General features: G+C 31.4%; 1 protein-coding gene across 1 annotated transcript in view; it reads right to left on the bottom strand.

The window, feature by feature from the left end:
* Positions 1–21,931, bottom strand: part of LOC109604222 (protein dachsous) — a 33,426-nt gene extending 11,495 nt beyond the window's left edge. Inside the window, 7 exon segments of the mRNA XM_049969901.1 lie at positions 2,486–2,921; positions 4,411–4,821; positions 5,159–5,337; positions 16,260–16,674; positions 16,676–16,746; positions 21,657–21,837; positions 21,902–21,931. Of these exon segments, the coding sequence (XP_049825858.1) occupies positions 2,486–2,921; positions 4,411–4,821; positions 5,159–5,337; positions 16,260–16,674; positions 16,676–16,746; positions 21,657–21,837; positions 21,902–21,931 (1,723 nt within the window).
* Positions 21,932–23,360: the final 1,429 nt, after the last annotated feature.

Below are 23,360 nucleotides of genomic sequence, written 5' to 3' on the forward strand. Positions count from 1 at the left end.
ATGCAGAACCTTTCAGTTGTTGATTAAGGACATACAGAGAATAATAATTTACAAAGATTACTTTTGATTCAAATAATAAAGAAAGTGAAAAAAATATTATTTTAATTTGCTTTTTTTTTAAACAATATCCTAGATTACCCCAACCTAACCTATCTTAATCTTACTCTATCTAACGTAATAGATAACAGTAATCGAAAAATGTTGTATTGAACATAACGTAATTGATCCTAGTCCAACTAGTATGAATAAAAGATGTTCCTTTCACAACATAATTTAATTATTTAATTTTAAAAACTATAATCTAAACTGTCAGGAGCCAACCTAATGTAATGAAATCTCTAATTTAATCCCAATTAACTCTCTAACCCAGGGAACCTAACTAAACTGAATTTTTTTTTGTCCTTTTCTGGATAATGGAAGGTTCAATTCTTACTCAACTTATCCTAGTCTAACTGGCATTAATAAAAGATAAAGTTCAAGAAGAGAATATTCTACACATTTTACTTCTAATCTACTAAACAGTAATGATAATGCAAGAATACTGCTCTGAACTATACCAACCTAGATAACTTAACCCAACCCTAATCATAGATTGGTGTTAAGTAATTTAATATGAGCCAACCTAGCGTACCGCAACCTAGCTAAACTTAATGAAATTCCTCTTGGACAAAAAAATGTGTATTGAACGCTCCAATTGTTCTAACAGAAACCGGTTGGTTTCTTTGTGCAAAACCATCTCGAACCGTCAAGTGATTTTGATTGAAACTCGCGCGAATGTTATAGACTTGAATTACACGTTAAATGCCAAATTATGCGTTGCAAAAGCGATTTATCAACGTTGCGACCGGCGGTTAATGCGATAGGGGCTATTACAACTTGTATTGACCCGGAAGAACGACACCGAGACGTCAGTCTTTTAATATATTTTCGAGGCATTTATAAAATATCGTGTGGCGGTTGTATCGCCACACAAAGAGTTTTTAAAAAACACAAACACCACACAGTTTTCTTTAATTAGTACAAATGGTCTTAGATAAACAGTTGCTAACAGTCGGCATATAGAAGTATTTGCTTTTCATTTGGTTTATTCAAACATGCGTGTAGTGTTAACGTTTTGTTGGAGGGAATTTACTTCAAAATGCCATTAGCTCTAAATGGTCGTGAGCGCGGAGTAAAAATGGGTGTGTTTAAATAGAACACTTTCTCATAAGCCCCCACGATGAAAAAACATGATTTGTTTACGATGTTCTCGAAACATGAGATAGTTTAAAGTAATCATTAGGAATTATTGACATACGAAGAACAAATACTTACTATAGTCGGAGGTTTTAAAGTGCCCACACTAATTTTATCAAAACTGGACGATAAAAAAAATCGAAATTTAGTTCAAGTCGTTACGTCGCCGTTAATTTTAAAGTTGGATGCAAATACTGGACCGTAAATCATATTTAGTACATCATAGGCTGGATTACAAGGCTTCAAACATGATAAATGCAACATTAAATTGTATTTAAGGCAATGAATCAATCTTTATATCGGATCAGTGTCCCAGTTTCGCATAAAATTTATTAAGACTCAATTTTCGACGCGAGATTTCCTGGTTCCAGTTTGATTTAAATTTGATTTATCGACGTTCCTGTTTCTGAAATAAAATGCAAATTCCTCAATGACGCAACCCGCGGTTGTCGCTTATTCCGAACGAATTTGAATAAAAGTAAAAGCTGTTAAATAAATGGAAAATGTTTAAGGGAAAAATAGAATAGGTCAATCGTAAATCTTGCAAATGTTAAAGGCTCACCATAAAGTTTGACTCATAACATTATTATGTTGCAACAACTGTTTATGGTGCTAGGAGAGTGAATTAATCAGGTGTATTAAAGTTATTTTAAAAATATTTGTTTACTAAAACCCAAAGGAATTGCTAGTTGATGCGTGGAGAACAATCGAAGCATACATAGCTCATAAAAATGGGAAAATACTAAAACTTAATGGCGATCGTTCCGTGATTTTCGAATAAACAAACTCGCCTTTGCTGTAGACCAAATACCAACAGCCATCAAATGCCATTACACACGCCATTGCAAGAACCATTTCATTTAATAACAAACAGTGATTTATGCGTTGAATAATTCGCAAAAGTTTGGTCCAGTGAACCGTTGTGTCATAAACGGGCTGGCATTAATAATTTCAATAACTAGACCCCGTCTATCCGAGTCTATTAGCCTCAAACATTATCTATTAAGATTAAACGGTTTATTTATCTAGACGTAATCGATTTGGAAAATCTACGCGGTTAAATGGACTATAAAGACAATAGTTTTCGTCGACTCGTCTCATTTATTAGTTATTGCCTATTAGCTATAAAAAAAACTTGCGGCACATAAAATGCTTGATGCGATTTTTATTTCTTCATTATGTAAACTTATGGTATTTGAAGATAATTACAAAAAATTCTATAAAGCAGTTATTTATATTAAAAACTTACCGGTAACAGAGTTGATTTGGAAGCTCGTGTTGCTGGGTATGAGGCTGTACCTAACGACGGAATTGACTCCGGCGTCGGCATCTTTGGCGGTGATCTTCCCGACCAAAGTGCCGCGTCTTAGGTTCTCCTCGATGCCGAACTCGTATGACTCCCGATCGAAAATGGGGTCGTTGTCGTTGGCGTCCAGGACTTCGATCAGTACTTTGGTGGTGGCGGTTTCCGATGGAGTTCCGTTGTCGGTTGCTGCCACGGTTAAAACGTATCGGTCCTTCTTTTCTCTGTCCAGGTTTTCTTTGAGGTAGAGCCAACCGCTGTTGGGGAATATGCCGAAGATGTCTTTGATGTCTGAGTCGTCTGAGTTGTTGGAGGGTAGGAGGCGGTAGGTTATTCGGGCGTTGTTGCCTGTGTCCTTGTCGATTGCCGTCAGCTGCAGGATCTGGAAGAGACGCACGTGTTGATGTATATAATTTTTCGTAAGATGTGGAAAATGATTGGTTTCAGCTTGTAATAAATTACACACCGTAGTGTTATCATTTACATACATAAATCTTGTTAAATGTTCTTGGAATCGATTTAATTCTTTGTAATAAAAAGTGTGTTTATTTCTATGATTGCAGAAGATAATTTGCTTACAACGATTTTATTATACTACTTAGTAATCGATTTAAATAATATTTTATATTTAAATGATATATTGCGTTGCTACAATTTTTTAATAATAAAACTAATAGGATTTGAATAGTGCATTTACATTTTCAGTTAATCCAAAGCAGTAATAAATAACATATAATAGAAACATAAATAATAAAACAATAACATAATATTACAGTTAGAATTCAAATAAATTGGCTTACGTAAAAATATTTAATTACATGTGATAATAGTACATTTGTGCAAGAACTTAAGTAGGTGAGGAATTTTATGTATTGGAAAGTTGGTTAATTTGAGCGAAGGCATAAAAAATTAATAATATTTTTTTGTCGTAAAATAAACGATTTGATTCTTTTTGGTTGGGCCGGGACCTCCCCAACTAAAAACCAGCCCGCTTAAAACCTCCGCGATCGTAAAAATCAGCTTTTACCACGGTCCGCTTATTAATAACTGACCCAGTGATTATAAAAAACAATAAGCCAATGATTTATGCATCTGGTTCCGCTGATTTCAATATAAAACGTCACATCAATTTCGCAATTTATTCGCCGCGCAAAAATGATGGGGATTATTGTCGCATTTGCTCAAAAAATCGCATGATAAATGGTGGAAAGCCTACCTGAAGAATTAACCCGGTGGCATTTGGGATTCTCTGATGCGATACGAGAACAAGTGGATTATTTTCAATAACGACTAGAGTGCTTTATGCACTTTTAAAGTATCATCTTAAATTTATGGCCACACTTTGCAAAAGATTTTAAAAATCGTATCAAATTACAAAGATATATTTTCTTCAATTACTTAATCAATTGGAAAGTACAATCTTAAAAATATAGTAACCATTTAAGAAGATTTTGCAAAACATGTAAGATTACAAAATATTTTAAATATTTTTTTCAATTAATTAATCAATTGGGTAGTACGGTACTTCCAAAGACATCTTAATTTAAGTTTATTGCAAGAATTTAAATATCTTTTGACAATGACATCAAATTACAAAGCATTTAAAAGATTTTCTTTAATTACTTAGTCAATTGTATAGTACGGTACTTTTAAAATCTGGTTATCTTAAATTTACAGCAATAATTTAAAGATATTTTGATAATGGGATCAAATTATTTTTATCATTTTAAAAATGTTTTTCAATTACTTAATTACTAAACCAGCACTGTACTTTTAGAATATCTTTTTAAATTATAGCAATGAATTAAAAGAATTTTCTAAATTATACCAAATTGTCAGTTACATAATCAATGGTACTTTGAAAATCTTACCTGCGAGTTAACAGGTTGCGATTCCAACACCTTCAAACTGTACTCCCTCCTTTCGAACACCGGAGGGTTGTCATTGACGTCCTGCACCTCCACGAGTACCGTGAGATTGGCGGACAGGGGAGGAGTACCCATATCAGTGGCGGAAATGATCAGGGTGTGCCTTTGTTTGGTTTCGTAGTCGAGGTGCCGTATCAACGACAAATGGCCGAGCTTCGGATCGATTTCGAAGAGTTTTTCGTTGTTGTTGACGATCTTGTACCTTACCATGCCGTTCGAGCGGGAGTCTTTGTCTTTGGCGTGGGCCGCGTACAGTGGTACGTTGATGTCGACGTTTTCGGGCACCGAAATTCGTACCGTGCTGGACTCGAACTCCGGTGCGTTGTCGTTGATGTCTTCGATTTCGATGTTTACCTGCAAGAAAGGCCGAGGATGTTTAATTATAATTATCGTTATTTTTCTAATAATTGCTGATATGCGAGTGTTCTGTCGCTGCATTTTATTGCATGAATTTGCATACTTACGTGCAACTAATATTTTTACATTACCTCCATACGTAGGTATTCAAATTACTTTGTAATATGTTTAACTGTTTTTTTAATAAGATATTAGTGGCCAAACTATATGAATATTTAAATTGACAATAAATATAGGTAGGTTGTCCGAAGCGGCTTTTGAAAAGTTCGCGTTTAACTATAAATTAATGTTGCGAATTTATTGTAAATTGTGTAATTACGAGAGTGGTACTGACTTGAGTGTGACCGTGGATCGGTGGTGTTCCGCTGGTCGCCTGGATGTTGAGCAGGACGTTCGCTTTGGTCTCGTGGTCCAATTTGGACGCCGTCCTCAATATTCCTGTGTTGGGGTCGATTTTGAAGAAGCCGTTGGGGTCGCCGGAATAAATCGAGTACCTTACGTTTCTTCGATCACCTGAAAAAAATAATAATAATTATAGTTAAATATATTAATGGTCATATTTAGGTTTGACTTTATTTTCAATTTTTTGTTGATAAACTTTGTAAATATCTTTGATAATTTTGTATGTGATTAATGACAAAGAGTTAGTACTAAAGATTACTTTTAATTTCTTGTATTTTAATATGTTGGAAACGTTTAATTGTAGAAATATGATTATTAAAGATCAACACTTTATTTTTTTATATTTTGTTAGAATTTGGAATGAAAAGTTGTAAGTTATCTAAAAGAAAAAATTGTGATCTATTTCATTTAATTAGTTCGATTCTAGACATATTTTCTTGATTTTAACTTTTGTTAGATTTCATATATGTTGTTCAATAAAGAATTTAATTAGACACGAATTTAGACTTTTTATTTACATAACCTTTCCTGTAAAATTTTAACAAAGATTACTTTAAATTTCTTGTATTTTAATATGTTGGAAACGTTTAATTGTAGAAATATGATTATTCAAGATCAACACTTTTTATTTTTTTATATTTTGTTAGAATTTGGAATGAAAAATTGTATGTTATTTAAAAGAAAAAATTGTGAACTATTTCATTTAATTAGTTCGATTCTAGACATATTTTCTTGATTTTAACTTTTGTGAGATTTCATATATATTGTTCAATAAAGAATTTAATTAGACACGAATTCAGACTTTTTATTTACATAACCTTTCCTATAAAATTTTAACAATTAGTTGAATAATGTTTATATTATTTATTTAACATTAAAAACACGTTTGTTAAAGAGAGATGTTTTTTAATTAAATTTCTTAAAATGTATAAATTATGTATCAAATTATTTTTTAATTAAAAAATTGTATAATTAAATATAATTATTAATATAATAATTAATATTTTTTATTAATTAATTAATTATTTAATTCTGAATAAAATTTTGAAACATTGAAACTCTGTTTAAAAGATTCTAGATAATGTTCTTAAAAATTCTTCAGAAAAGTCAGGACAAAATTAACTCAAATTCTAATAAAATATTCTAAAATATCGACCATTTTCCAAATCTAAAGTAAAAATTTCAGTGTTGTCAGGAGAATGTTAAGTAGCCTAAACCTTTTTTGTTATTAGGTTTGCTGATATGAGGTTTGAAGTTTTGAAGCGTAGAAAAATTATTTAAAAATTTCCACGTCATCTTTATAAAATTTCTTAACCAGTTACTTCAGAAAAATCAGGACAAAATAGGTGAAATTGAAACATTTATAATTTACTAATTATAAATCTTATTACCTTGTATAATTTACAAATTCCAAAATTAATAATTTTAATGTTGCTAGGCGAATGTCAATCGTAAATAGCCTAAATCTTTTTTGTTATTAGATTTGCTGATATGAGGTTGAAAAATTTGAAACCTTGAAACATTATTTAAAAGATTTTAGGTCATTTTTGGAAAATTTCTAAACAAGTTACTTGAGAAAAATTAGGAGATAATTGGCGAAATTAGATAATTTACTAATTTTAAACCTTAATACCTTGTTTAATTAACAAATTCTAATAAGAAATTATAAATTATGTCAAATAGTGTAACCATTCGCCATATTTCAAGTTAATAATTTGAATGTTGTCAGGACAATGTTGCTCATAAGAAACCTTTTCTGTTATTAGGTTTGCTGACATGGGATTAGAGGTTTTGAAACTTACATCATTCCTCTTTTTGTAATTTCTCAACAAATTAAAAAAAATCAGGATAAATTTGAAATGTTAATAACTTTGTTACAAATGGCTCCAGAAATTTGATTTCAGAAATCATATATAACATATTTATGTCATTTTTTTTTCGATTTGTGTAATTAAATTTTATGGTAAATTTTCGTGTTTTTGGCCGGCGACATTAACGAAATCGCACCGTGCAACTTTGAGTGATTGTCACGTCGAACGTGAGCCGCGACCGACCCATAAAACCCGACACATGCCCACACATACGCCCTTCGGAAGCCGACCCACCCGCCGTACGCGATAAAAACACTAATTACTTGTCGAGCGGCCGGTGGCGTGAGCTAGAAACAAATGGGGATCGAAACGCGTTTATCACTGGATTCGCGCCCGGACGCGTGATATTTTGATTCGGCCCCGACTTTTATTAATTACGTCCCGTCGATTACACACACACACACGGTGCGGGAACTGTTGAACTTTCTTGCAGAATTGCATTTATCCCGTGCACATCCTGGCGTGACGTTTACATCGTTTTTTTGGGTGCGAGAATAATGCGAGAGCGGAGGGTACGAAACACAAAAATAAATTTAATTGAATGGGGACCCACGATAAATAGTCGGTCTCGGATTCGGTCTCCGTTTTGGATTTGTATAGGTCCCCTTATTAGCATTTAGGCAAACGAGTCCGTGGCCGTCCGAGTGCGTCGCCGCGTCGTTCGGTGGCATAAAGAAGAGCGATCGGACAAGTGGAGAAAAAGGAAGGGCCGGCGGCGGCCCAGGGCGCAAGGGGGCAATTATTCCGGAGGGAAGGCGCTCACCGCTCCGCTACCATTGTGTTCTTGCCAGAATGCGTCGGCTCACCTTTCCGTTTTCTGTTGGTCGACGGTTCGTTCCTCTTCATTCTTTCGTTCTTTCATTCTTTTCGGACGAGGACGTTCCGTTCCTTCTTTGGCTCGGCGATCTCGTTTCTGCGCCGCTTTTAATTATTTTTTAGAAAATAAATGGGAAATGGGCAAACGACAAGAATGCAAAGGAATTTTTAATTTCATTATCCAACAATAATTACATTTTGCAGTAACAGTATATTTATAATATACAATTAAAAAAATGTTATAAAAATGTAAATATACAAATTTAAATGCAACAAATTTCTTAAAACATTATAATAAATGGTTTGTTAGAAAATGAAATGAATAAAGCCTTCTTCCAAATGTTAAAATCGAAATTAAACATAATTGGGTACATTAATTAACTTTACGAAGGTATTAATTATAAAATACCAACATATGAAGGACGATGAGACTGAAGAGAAGGAAAAGGTGTGAAAATGTTGATTATACTACAGCGTGTAATTTTGATAATAATGTAATAATTTAAACAAAAAACCAAATAATCTTTACATTTTAGAATATTTGAATCTATTAACTGGCACAAAATGCTTCACTCAGAATAAATTAAATATGCAAAATGTAAAATATACTTATGTTAATACAATAATGTTGTCTAAAGAAGAAATTTTACAACGTGTTAAAAGAATAATGTAAATTATTACTCTAAACAAGTTTTTAACAGTACATTGTGATTGCTTATTTTAGAAATTTTTAGTACTTTTATGAATTTTCATCGTAATAATTTAATTTTAAAAAAAGTTGTAAACCTACAAATTTAAATGTTAGATATAGCTTTAAACGGCACGTGAAGCTAAAGAGTTGATAAACAAGTGAAAAGACATAAATTTTGTGTGTGAAAAATGTTTATAATATATACTTTATGACATTTTTTAACTTATAATTTATACGTTCATTTCAGCACTTTTATAATATGCTAATAAAATTGTTTGTCTAGTGGGCATAGAGGATTTAAGAAAACACTTTTTTAAGTTGGAAAATTATAGAATTAGTTTATTTTTTATCTTAACTTTTTGTTTGAGAAAAAATCTATGAAGAACTATTGAACTATTTTGAATTTTAATGTTTTCATTTGATTTTAATTATGTAATGTTTAAATTAAATAATTTCTTTTAGTTTTTTTCCATTTTAAAAATTTCTCATTTAAAAATTGAAAAAATATAGGCAAAACAATAAAACAATTCAAAATTATAGAATTTATATTAAATTTCTTATTTTTAATAATGATAATTTTCCTTATTTTTTTTTTCATCTTAAAGATATTTTTAGATTTTTTAAAATTTAACAGTATAAAAAAAAACGTTTCTATTATTAAAGAACGAAAAATTATAATATATTCTTTATATTTATTAATTTTTTTAATCTTGTTCCATTTTAAAATCTTACTTAAAAAGTAGAAAAATATGCTTTAAACAATATAAATATTGCAAAATCATATCATTTATATTGATTTTCTTGCTTTAAATAATGAAAGCTTTTATTTTAAATAATTTCTTTCAGTTATTTTCCATATTACATATATTTATAATTATAAAATTTAATACCTTTCTAGTATTATCCATTTTAAAAAATATTTTTTAATTTTTATATTTTAAAAATGACGTTTGGACAAATTTCAAATATTATATATGCTTAATTAATTTTTTTTTGGCTATTTTATTAAAGATATTTCTGGTTTTTATATTTTACAATAGAAAATTATACATTTCAACTTAAAAAATGAGAAATTATATAATATAATTTTTTTTCTATTATTTTAATTATGTAAATGTTTAAATTAAATAATTTCTTTTAGTTTTTTCCTAGTTTAAAAATTTCTCATTTAAAATTTGAAAAAATTAAAAATATACAGACAAAACAATAAAACAATTCAAAATTGTAGAATTTATATTAAATTTTTTATTTTTAATAATGATTTTTAATTAATTTTCCTTATTTTTTTTCATCTTAAAGATATTTTTAGATTTTTTATAATTTAACAATATAAAAAAACGTTTCTATTATTGAAAAACGAAAAATTATTATATATTATTTATATTTATTAATTTTTTTAACTTTTGTTCCATTTTAAGATCTTACTTCAAAAGTAGAAAAATATGTTTTAAACAATATAAATATTGCAAAATCATATAATTTATATTGATTTTTTTGCTTTCATTAATGAAAACTTTTATTTTAAGTAGTTCCTTTCAGTTATTTTCCATATTACATATATTTATAATTTTAAAATTTAATACCTTTCTAGTTTTATCCATTTTAAAAATTATTTTTTAATTTTTATATTTTAAAAATGACGTTTGGACAGATTTCAAATGTTATATATGCTTAATTAATTTTTCTTTGGCTATTTTATTAAAGATATTTTTAGTTTTTTTTATAGTTGAACAATAGAAAATTATACATTTCAACTTAAAAAGTGAGAAATTATATAATATATATTTCTTCTATTTATGAAGTTTTTTTAGTTTTATCCCAAAATATGTTGTAAACAAAGGAAATATTGGAAAATTGTAGAATTTTTATTGATTTTTAATAATGAAAACTATTATTTTAAGCAATTTTTTTTAAGTTTTTCCATTAAAAAAGTATTCTTTAAAATTCTCTTTAAAAAATATAAAAAAATGTTTCAAAATTATAGATATTTAATTAATTTCGTGCAGTCTATTTTCTCATTAAAGATATTTTTAGTTTTATTTTATACCTACAATCAAAATTACTATTAGTATTAAATTTCCTTTAGTTTTATGTCTTTTTAAAGGTAATGTTTAATTTATGAAAAGGCATAAAGTTAATACGAATTTTGATAAAATGATTTGCCCGACTGGTTTGGTACCGAGTGTCCGAGAATAAACAGAAGAAATAATAATGATTTAAGCGATCACTAGAGCCTTACAAGCATTTTTTCCTTTCGGTTCGCGGTTCGTTAAGGTCCGTCCCGGTTTTTTTCGCCATTAATCAAGCAAGTGACTATTGGATACGGGAATGCAGAAAACAAAAGCGTATCGTTATTGCGTTAAAAATAGCCAGACCGAACGAGACCGAAAGGACGCAGGCAGGCAGAGGCAGCGCACCGCACACTCGCACACAATCCAGCTCTCGGGGTTTTCGGTTTGCGACGCGGCCGCTTCCAGCCGCTTCTTTAATAACATTTTAAATGCTGCCCGAAAATATGGCCGGAATTCATTAGTTTGCGAAAACGGCCGAAACTCCCAAATCCTACCAAACGGGTCGCGGACCGGGTAACGAGATTTCGCCCGGCCGGTCGGCCCCGCGGGGGGAGCCGCGGCTGCGACGGTACGACGGGGGGAGGAGACGTTGGCGGGATGTGGGGGGCACGCGATTTTGGAGACAAGCGGCGAGTCAATTTAAGACACCGGCCCCGGCCCCGGCCCGAAACGCACGATTTATAGAAATAAGTAGTTTGTTCCGAGCTATTGCTCTCGCTAAACCTTAAAACCTCTTAAACACGTACCGGGGGACGCGGAATTTATTAGATCCGCCGCAACCCACCCGACCGACCGAAATTTAATTCGCCTTTTTTTCGCCTTCTGCAATGGCATCTTGCGACGATAACATATTTTCGTCATTTAAAGACATCAAAATAATTCTATTTAATGCGATTAATACGAATATGTGGATATTAAAAATTATTAAATTTGGTTTAAATTATATTTATTATAATGAGGATATATTTATGTTTTATGTTTTTTATCAATGGAAGCATTCTATGAAAATTTCTGATTTTTCTACATTATTTCACTGAAAATCATCAGAAGGTTATGAACAATTTTAAATGACATTTTTAAATATATGGATATAAAGCTTATAAATAATTTTAAATTATATTTCTTCTGATAATAATATTTTTATTTTTTATACAAATTTCAGATTTCAGAGATTTTTATTTTACACGTAAACTTCAGATTTATCGACATTATTTCACTGTGGACCATAAAAAATAGTAATAATTACGTTCAGAGGCTTATAAATGATTTTAAATGCCATTTTTAAATATATGAATATAAAAATTATAAAAAAATAATTTAACAATTTTAAATTATAGCTCATCTAGTAACAATATTTTTATTTTTTATGTTTTTTATGAATGGAAACGTTGCATTTTAATAATTTTTTAGATTCGTTCATTTTCTATGTGAATTCAGATTTTTCTACATTATTTCACTGAAAATCATAAAAATATATATAATTAAAGTATTATATTTCTTCTAATAACAATATTCTTACTTTTTATGTTTTCTATAAATGAAAACATTGCATTTTTAATATTTTTTTTGGATTCATCTATTTATTATATAAATTTAGGATTTTTCTATATTATTTCACCTAAAATAATTATAAATGGCAATTGTTATAATTTCCTTCCCATTTTTCTGTTTAACTTCATTTAAAATTACAAATATAATTATGATCAATATGATCACAAACTAATAAATGCACTTAAAGATGTTTTACAGATACGTGTTTATATAAACAATATAAAAAACAATTTCTATAGATAATTTTAAATAGTATTTCTTCTACGATAATAACAATATTTCCTTGACAAGTCTACAAAGAGTCTTGACTAGAAAATTACAAATTCTTCCGTTCAAGAACACACACTTATCACTTGTGTTTTTTAAATTGCAATTAGTATTAAGCATAAGGGATAAAACAATGGAATAATTGCAAACCTGACAATATAAAACGAATGTACATCATGTTAGGTGAGTAATAATCATATTAAATCATTATTGTAAAACTTGCGTCCTTGCATAAATCCTTTAAAGTCTTAACACTAATAAAATACATAGTAAATTCCATTGAAAAATAATCAGGTAATTACAGAGTTGCAATTTTAAATAGTTTTTGTTAATTATAACTAATTGTTTATTTTACAACTTTATTGTTCACCCATACATAATGATCTATGAATGTGTTACATAAACATGTTTTCCTTAACACAAAAAAATGCATTTTATTTCATACAATCCCACTCGAAAAAAAAACACTAAATAAATCAAAATTAACGACGCAAGACACGATATTAAATGTTGCAAAATGCACAGCAAAAAATTTAAATAAATCAGCCATTAAAAATGTGAATTTTTAATTGCAGCTTGTCGACAATTAGCAATTAGAATTTAATTAACGAAATTTAAACTAGTTTTTTTGATTCATTCAAATGCAACTAATATTTTTTTTTTTTGGTGGAGTTTTGCATGTTTCTTAATACCTTTTAATTTTAATTGATTTCGAATGCCAATTTTTAAGGATTTATTAAATGTGGCATTGACAATAAATAATGGTTGTTATGGAAATGTGTTTTTTTTGTATACTAGCCATTAGTTTTTAGCACTGGATATTTTTGTAGTTTTATAGTTTATTTTTATTGTTTTAAACATTTTTACAATTTTTTACTTTAAAAATAGAAAAATCTCACAAAATTATTGAGTTTAATTATCTATTGTATAATTTTTCATATATTTTTGGTTATTTTAATAATAGAAACTATTTTTATTTTTTTTAATTTTATCCTTGAAAAAACGAATTAATTTCTTCTTATGTTTCTGGATTTTTTACTTTTAAATCATAAAAGTAAGATGCAATTATAAAATATAGATATCCATATTATATTTTTATTATGGTTTTAATAATGGTAACTAACATTTTTACAATTTTTTACTTAAAAAATAGAAAAATTTCACAAAATCATTGAGTTTAATTATCTATTGTATAATTTTCCATATATTTTTTGTTATTTTAATAATAGAAACTATTTTTATTTTTTTTTAATTTTATCCTTGAAGAAACGAATTAATTTCTTCTTATGTTTCTTGATTCTTTACTTTTAAATCATAAAAGTAAGAAGCAATTATAAAATATAGATATCCATATTATATTTTTATTATGGTTTTAATAATGGTAACTATTATTTGTAATAATTTGATTTATTTTCCTTTTTTCTAATTTTGAAATGACAATTAAATAATTGCAAATATTATAGAAATTAATTGGTTAATATTTTTAAATTTTATCAACTTTTAGTTTTATCGACAATAAATATCATTTTCGATTTACTCAATATTGACAATAAAAATAGTTAAATGTAGCATTGACTTTTTATTGCAGCAATAATATTGCAAACGTTTGAAAATACTGTTAAGCTATTTATTGCATAAATTAATGAATAATCTAGTTTTATTATTGTGGAAAAAATTATAAAAGAAATTATTAAAAAGAGCGATCTATCTCATAAACATGACAATTAAAATTTTAATTATGACATATAACAGGACAGGCGGGTCTCATATTCACTAACGTTAACAAATCTTAATGATAGATTACCAATTAGCAACTATATTCGTTACAGATATAAATATTGGCCGTTAACTAAGTCTTACCTAGCCCATAAACACTCTTTGAAATAATTACAACGTTGTAACGGTTTATGCTGGGAATGTATTGGCTTTATTACTTATAATAAAGCTTTTAGTCCCCATAATCGATTCGAATCAGAAATTCACAAAAAGAACCTTCAGAAAATATCAGTAACTTTAAAACGCACACGGTGCTATTTAATAATCGAAGGCAATCGTAAAAATTGGTCTGGTTTTGTAATTTGGCATCGTACAACAGGCCTTATCGAATTTTTACGAGCGCCATATCTTTATTGATCACCGCGATCAGTTCAAGGTGAAAACGCCGTGTAACATTCGACTTTATGCTCGCTCCTAATGTGTTAATCCGCCTAAAATAATTTAATTGGGTGAATTTAATCAACCACTCAATGCAAAAAACCGTTTTATCGCTTGTGCGCCGTAAAATTTATATTTGAACTAATCTTTTATTTAATTTTTATGATTTGACAAAAGCTCTTACAGGTCTAATTGGTACTGAAAACTGAAACTTTATAAATAGTTAAATTTGTGCAGAAAATGGAAAAATAAATGAGACGTGGAGGTACATTTATTTTTTTTTTTTTCGAAATGGCTCAACGTTAAGCAGAACCATAAAATCGAAGAATTCCGGTCTTTTCCTCCTCGCATCAGCAAAATGAATCTTAACCGAGGCCCCTTGATTAAAGGCAGGCCAATCTGGTCCGGTGGAGTGCATAAAATCCGACTCGAGGGCTTTATAATCCCAAAATAAAAACAATAATTACGTTTATGTTTCATTTGAGTCTAAATTACAATTCAAACGGCCGAAAAGTAATAAAACCGTAATAAAGCTCGTCCTTAGCACCAGGCTAACAATCACGCTTTCATTATGTTAATGACCCTAAAATTCGTTTTTATTTCGCTCGGTCTCGTAGCCGAGTCCGATGGTGGTGCAAAACGTTTCGTCCGCCATCATTGGCATTTGATTCAATAGTTAATATTGTTCCGTTCAGTACGTATACATGTACAAACATGATTGTGTTGCATTATCTTATTGTTATTACTGAAACCACGAACACGTGACTATTTTTCTCTTGTTTTACAATGTAATGTACGGCCAGGATATCTTGATGTAATGGTTCAAAGAGAATAGTTATTTTATATTGTAGAGAATATGAAGGGAATGCACATTTTTCAGATCATATCTTGCTCCTTAACAAACTTCGTTCCGTGTACGCGAAGAAAATTATTTTCGCTCTTTTAATAAATAATCGCGTCTGCGTCTAATCAAATATGAATTGATATGGTTGCAATTACTCACGTACTAAGTACATGGTAGACGCCAATTTCAGGACAAATCAAATCAAATCAGATTATAACATTAATCAATTAAAAACAGGAACGGCTCATGATTTGCATACGACAATATTTAATTAAAGTGAAATTTCTGCTGCGCCTCAGGCCAATCAGGCTAACCATTAATTTTGAAAAAATATTTATCTGTAATTCGATTGTACACGTATTCATATCAACGTATTAGCATCAATTTGTTTTTAAACAGATTAAATGCATTACCATAAAATTTTACAACGAGTGTTTTATTTGACATTTAAAGTGAAACATGGTAGTTAGAACTGTTACATGGTGTTTTATGTACCAATCAATTATACGGAAATGTAAAAATTGCCTGACAACATTAAGAACGTAAAAAATATGAATTTGCAATTCACATCTCTTCTAAACATTGTATTAAATATCAAAATTTTATAGAACAATAACACTGATTTACTATACGACTTTCGACCTGATTTCATTTACGACATAACAGAACGTGTAATCACCGGCAGGAAGACGTGTTAAGCTCTAAGTTTTCGCAACCAGAAAACGCCATTTTCAAACGGAAATACCTATCATAAATGCAACACTCACCATTATCATTGACTGCGGCCTTAACACTTCCAATTACGGTGTCTTCCTTCACGTTCTCGCTGACGCTGAACGTGTACCTAGGATGTTCGAATATCGGCGGCCTCTGAGCCGAATCGATGACACTAATAAACACCTCAGCGTCCTTCAGCGATTTCAAATTACCACCATCACTGGCACTGATGTTCAGTTTGTGGTACGGCTGGCTTCTGGTCGACAACAAACTGGGCCTGCTGACGAAGATCTCGCCGGTGTTCTTGTCGATCCTGAACAGACCCGCTTCGTTTCCAGCCACTATTTTGTAGGTGATGACGCCGTATTTTCCCGAGTCCGGATCGGTGGCCGCCACCACGACCACTGGGATGGTGGCCGACGATGGGCCGCCGCCCTCGCGCAGCGACACGTTGTACTCGCGGGGGGTAGAACACGGGGCGGTTGTCGTTGATGTCGGTCACTTGGATTTTTACAATTGCTGTGGTGCTCAGGCCTCCTGCGACAAATAAGAAAGAGTTTTAGATAAAACTGTAGGTGTGTATAAAAAGAAGAGAAACATGTGACGACGGAGAAGAATTACAGAAAGAGTGGATAGGCAGAGGACGAAAGGAAGGAAGTAGAAACGAGTGAGAAAGAAAAAGTGAGAAAGAAAAGAGGAATATATCAGAGACGAGAAGACAGGAGAAGATGAGAGGAGGAGATGACAGAAGTCAGAAGGACATTAGAGGAGAGAGGAGAAGACCGGAGAAGATGAGTAGAGTGATGAGAGAAGACAGCAGAAGAGAAGAGAAAAGAAGATGAGAGAAGGCAGGAGAAGAGAAGAGAAGAGAAGAGAAAAGAAGAGAAGAGAAGAGAAAAGAAGAGAAGAGAAGAGAAGAGAGGAGAAGAGAGGAGAAGAGAAGAGAAGAGAAGAGAAGAGAAGAGAAGAGAAGAGAAGAGAAGAGAAGAGAAGAGAAGAGAAGAGAAGAGAAGAGAAGAGAAGAGAAGAGAAGAGAAGAGAAGAGAAGAGAAGAGAAGAGAAGAGAAGAGAAGAGAAGAGAAGAGAAGACAGGAGAAGAGGAGAGAAGATGTGAGAAGAGAAGTTAGAAGAAGATGAGAGGAAGGAAGAGGGCGAGGAGAAAGTGAGAGAAGAGAAGATGACAGAAGAGAAGGCAGGAAAAGATAAGAGAAGAGATGAAAAGGGAATTTCAATCAATTATAATCTAATCTAATTAATGATTGACAAACAGTGTAACATATAACAAACATAGTGGCAAATGTTGAAGAGACGAAGCGACAATAAAGATAAAAATAACAAGACTTAGACTCTTATTTTAAACCTTTGTGAAATGTTTCCTGTTCTACAACTAAGTGTTTTAATTTAGACTTGAGTTGTGGATGCAGGTGTAAACTGTTGATCACAAAATTCATATTTAATTGCGTCATTCATAAATATAGTTAAACTCTGTACGAAGAAAGATACGGTAAACCAGATATACAATAATTGATACTTTCAAAGTAATAAGTCATTTCACACCTTGCACTTACATAAATTGCACGAAATAAGTTATGATTGGCCAACAAGTATTCCACATAGTTGAAAAAAAAAAATAGTCGTGCCCACTAGCACGTCAATTTGCTTAAGATTTTTCGATTCATTATCGTTGGTTATTAGAAAATTAATCCATTAAATTAATTTCCGCAATATAAATTGTTTTATGATTCTGCCAAATCATTATGCTCAATTAGTTCTTGTCTAAACAACATATTATATACCGGGTGGATAATTCAATACATGGAGAATGTCACAACAAATATGTTTTTTTGGTTTCAAGACAATTATGTGTCTGATCTTGAAATGTTTCGATGGGAACAAACATTCATTCTAATCGCCTCGATAATGTATTCCAGATATTTTTTTCGAATTTACACCACAAGATGAATTTCCATATTATAATTATGTTCGGATTTTGCTAAATCACTGTCTTCGACACGAGTACTTTTATTTATAGATTATTGCTATATGTGTAATGCATTCTATATTGGCAACTACATAATGAGCTTCGTTGAAACAATGTAACAAAAATAGACCATGAGAAATAGATTTCGGTGCAGGCACAAGCGTAACATGCAAAACGAGCAAGAGGATCAAAAGACGGATGATTCAAGATCCATGAAAGGATTTATACGCAAACATCCTGCAATGCTCGAAACACAAGTATATTGCATAATTACAGACAAATGTTCAGTAACTCGCATTCCGTGCTATTTTTAAATGGCGAAACAGAACGAGCAGCGCGTCCAAATTAACTACTTTTCATCGTGGCTGATTTATGATGGGAGCCATGCAAATATGGACGGACTTTTCAACCGATAAATCATTCCGCTCGGTCTAAACAGTTACACAAAGTTATTGTTCGTCGTAATGACATTTATTTGTTTCCTCACATCAATGAGATGCTATAAGAGGCGAGAGTTAACGAGTCGAGAACGATTTTATGCCGGCATTATCGGCTTTCCATGGGAGCTTTATTGTTTTTGTCAGCTATTATCTACAACAATGACAAATGTACACTGCTCGGTTCGTGCCTTCAATTTGTCGCAACACTTCTTCTAGATACACTTTTTATTAGTTATTGTTTTTTTAAGGAACAGGAGATATGGAAATAGAAAGTAACGGTTTTTCCATCAAGAAAAAATTGAACATATGTTAAGATCAAGAGATAAATAATATTTATTCATCAAGGAGAAATTTGGAAAAAGTAATTAAGATCAATATTGAAGAGGCTAAACTTCTTCTAGTTGTTACTTTTGGTTGGTAATTTTCAAAGAAATAAGGAAGATATAAAATAATGAAAGCAACAGTCCTTACTAGTCAAAAAGTGGATCAAGGAGAAGTTTGGAAAAAATAATTAAAACCACAATTAAAGAGATTGAACTTCTTCTAGACAGTACTTGATTGGTAATTGTTTTCCAAAGAAGCAAGGAAAATATAAAATAATATAAGCAACAGTCTTTGCTAATTAAAAAAAGCATCAAGAAAAAATTTGGAAAAAATAATTAAGAACAAAATTGAAGGGACTAAATTTCTTCTAGATGTTACTTTAGGTTGGTAATTTTCAAAAAAATAAGGAACATATAAAATAATGAAAGCAACAGTTCTTACTAATTAAAAAATGGATCAAGGAGAAGTTTGGAAAAAATAATTAAAACCACAATTAAAGAGATTGAACTTCTTCTAGACAGTACTTGATTGGTAATTGTTTTCCAAAGAAGCAAGGAAAATATAAAATAATATAAGCAACAGTCTTTGCTAATTAAAAAAAGCATCAAGAAAAAATTTGGAAAAAATAATTAAGAACAAAATTGAAGGGACTAAATTTCTTCTAGATGTTACTTTAGGTTGGTAATTTTCAAAAAAATAAGGAACATATAAAATAATGAAAGCAACAGTTCTTACTAATTAAAAAATGGATCAAGGAGAAGTTTGGAAAAAATAATTAAAACCACAATTAAAGAGATTGAACTTCTTCTAGACAGTACTTGATTGGTAATTGTTTTCCAAAGAAGCAAGGAAAATATAAAATAATATAAGCAACAGTCTTTGCAAATTAAAAAAAGCATCAAGGAGAAATTTGGAAAAAATTATTAAGATCAAAATTGAAGGGACTAAATTTCTTCTAGATGTTACTTTAGGTTGGTAATTTTCAAAAAAATGAGGAACATATAAAATAATGAAAGCAACAGTTCTTACTAATTAAAAAATGGATCAAGGAGAAGTTTGGAAAAAATAATTAAAACCACAATTAAAGAGATTGAACTTCTTCTAGACAGTACTTGATTGGTAATTTTTTTCCAAAGAAGCAAGGAAAATATAAAATAATATAAGCAAGAGTCTTTGCTAATTAAAAAAAGGAGAAATTTGGAAAAAATAATTAAGATCAAAATTGAGGAAGCTGAACATCTTCTACATAGTATTTTTGGTTGGTCAAAGAAGCAAGGTAAATATTAAATAGAAAAATCGACAGTTTTTCTAATTAAAAAAATGTATCAAGGAGATATTATGAAGAAATAATTGAGAACAAAATTGAAGAGCTCAACTTCTTTTAGAGAGTACAAAAGGAATCTAAATTGAATAATTTTTCAAATAAGTAAGGAAAATATGAAATTAAGAAAGTAACAATTCTTCCTTAAACAAAATTACACAAAAAAAGTTTGTAAATAAATGTTAAGATCAAAAATGAAACGACCAGTTTCAAAACAATCCCGAACATTGACCGTGCATAATAAACATAACGAAAGCAATCGATACACGGTCGAAGTTTGATATATGCTCTGTAACTTACTAAATGTAAAACTGTAAATTCTTGTACGGTTATTGAAACATCAAAATATATCTTGGGTAGTGCAGCACTTCGGTGCGAAATATTTGAAACTATTAAAAGTCGGATTTTGCATAAACCCGATCCGTTTGATAAATGGCCGATACCGGTTCGTTATAAATCATGCTGTGTGCAGAATTCTGAAATTGAAAATTCCCATTTGAAATATTACATCGCGGAACTATACCGTAACAATTCCTGATAAGAGTCGGAAAGTGGTGTAATATTTTCTGATCGCACAATAACGCAAAATTACTTTTTTCTATGACCACTTATTTTTAAATAGTTATCTACTATACCTACACTAACGTCAAATTAGGCTTGTCGAAAACATTATGGTTGTGGAATAGAATATATAGTTTCATACGGGCAACAATTGAATAATAGTTTTTGAGTAACAAATGATTAATTATCGGTTGATGATTAACAGAGTTGTCTAGTAAATGATATTGAATATTTTAATTGACGATAATGTCCGAAACCCCCAATAATTAGTTTAATTACCGTCCCACAATTACGAAGAACCTTATTGAAACATAATTGTTATTATTAATATCTCACGATACTGTTAATGCCGAAGAACCAGTCCCGGTCGGTTTTATCAGTACCACTGTGCGAGACAATTATTTTTATATAACGGGTACACGATAAAATATTGGCTAATGGAAAATATAATAAGTGGCAATTTGTACGGGATGTAATTTGCGGAAATATTCAATTTGCACGATCAACTGGTTTCCATTGCAACGCCAATACCCGAAACTCTTGCACGATTAAGTAATTTGGGTCGAGATGAAATTCTATAATCCAGATAAGACTCCATTTGTGGCTTACTATATTTATCATTTGTGTCGCTCGCCTCCTTCTTGCGTCGTTACATCGCGAAAATTGGCATATCAATTTTTTTTGCTTAACTGCATCATTTAAAACCCTACAAGATTATTAATCTTGTTCTGCACATCTCTTCATCATTCTCTCGGCACTGTTTTTCTCGATCTTCCCGTTGGGAATTCGAGATGCTCCGAGGAGCGAATAAATTTCTTACCTCTGTCGGCGGCGACGACTGGAAATTCGTAGCTGTTTCTGGTCTCGTAGTCCAAGGAGGAGCTGATGCACACCTCCCCCGTGTCCGATTTCACCACGAACTCCTTGATTTTCCCGAAGTCGTCTCCCAGTGTGTAGTTGACCATTGCGTTTATGCCACAGTCGGGATCCGTGGCCGAGACCTGCAACGAAACAAAACAAGTCAGCACTAATTATTTTTTTTTTTCAAATGTTCCTTGGACGAGCCATAGAATCAATTGGTAATTGAAGACGCATTTCTGCCTCCTCGTGGTTTTTTTAATTATTTTTTATAATTAAATAACGACGGTGCTTTATGGCCGCCCATTAAATACTAAATATAGTGGAAGATAAAAAACATTATCATAGCTGGAATAAAGAAAATTATGGGGTTTAATTGAAGTGCATGTAACGCCATTACTTTCGGCCTTTGTACCGATTTTATTACTTATTAGACAAGATTTAATTACTAATGAGTTTTTACGAGAGACGGACACTTAAAGACGCCGAACGAAATCCCCATGTTTCGAATCTAAATATTCAATCGGACGAGACGCGGCAACTGCGCCGAGTCATTACTACACATCAATAATGATGGAACTCCCACCCGTATCAGGTGCTATAATCATTCACTGGCTAACAAACACCTAAGAAAATACACAAGACTTTGATATATTATTTGTGTGGAGAACACATACTCTTTAAAACTATAAAAACTCGTTGTCGTGTCCCTCCTCATTTACAACACGGTCGTTTCGCGGGATTATTACCGATTTTGATACCGGGACATTAATATCAGTCGGGGAACTTTGCATATTTTGTTCGCATACCAGGTTTTTTTCCAAAAGTAATCTTAACACCACTTGTTATTTGTTGTGCACAACAATCAAGAGCAAACAGATTATGGTACCAGTAAGTACCATAAAAGTTTTCAATTAATTTTCCCCACTCCCATCAATTTTCATTAGCCACCGCATCCCGTTAGTATTAACATGGTAGACGGCGAGATGAGTGCCGGCGGTGACGTCAGTAATTTGATTTCACCTTCGTATCGACGGCTAATTCTCGGTTCGAACAAAAATGAGGATGCTGGAGCACAAAAACTAGACTTCTACTAACAGTAATTACAGAGTAAGTTCATCCATCTTAGCCATCGAGTATGTGTCTTTCTCTAATGCAATCTCCGAGATGATGAGCAACAGGTACACAGTTGCCGGTGTTACGCTCACAATCAGTGATAATGAAATCATCCGGACCGATTTAAGAGGTTGTGAAGTTTAACAGAACGTCATTATGTAGATATGTGTAATTGAAACTCTATTCGTGTTTCGTCATCGCCACCACGTTGTTATTGACGGCCCGTGGCGAAAGTCGTACGCCACCATAAGTAACGATAACGTACGAGCCACCACAACCGCATTTTTTCCATTTTATTTTTTATTCCACTCGCAAATCTAGGCCCCACCGAGGCATTATAATAATGCTAATAAGTCGGTAATTACAGGGTACCCCCATCATAATAGCCGATCTGCTCACCTCTGAATCGGCCCCTCACAGTCCTTTACTCTAAATCCGTCGTGCAGATATCTCGTTTATCGGGCCGGGGTGTGTCCGTACAGTAGTCGCCCTCTGGCAGTCGCATGTTAAGCAGTCTTATGTAAAACGGCCAATAACTAACTGTTACTCT

The sequence above is a fragment of the Aethina tumida genome, chromosome 7, assembly GCF_024364675.1.
Source record: "Aethina tumida isolate Nest 87 chromosome 7, icAetTumi1.1, whole genome shotgun sequence".
Classification (NCBI taxonomy): Eukaryota; Metazoa; Arthropoda; class Insecta; order Coleoptera; family Nitidulidae; genus Aethina; species Aethina tumida.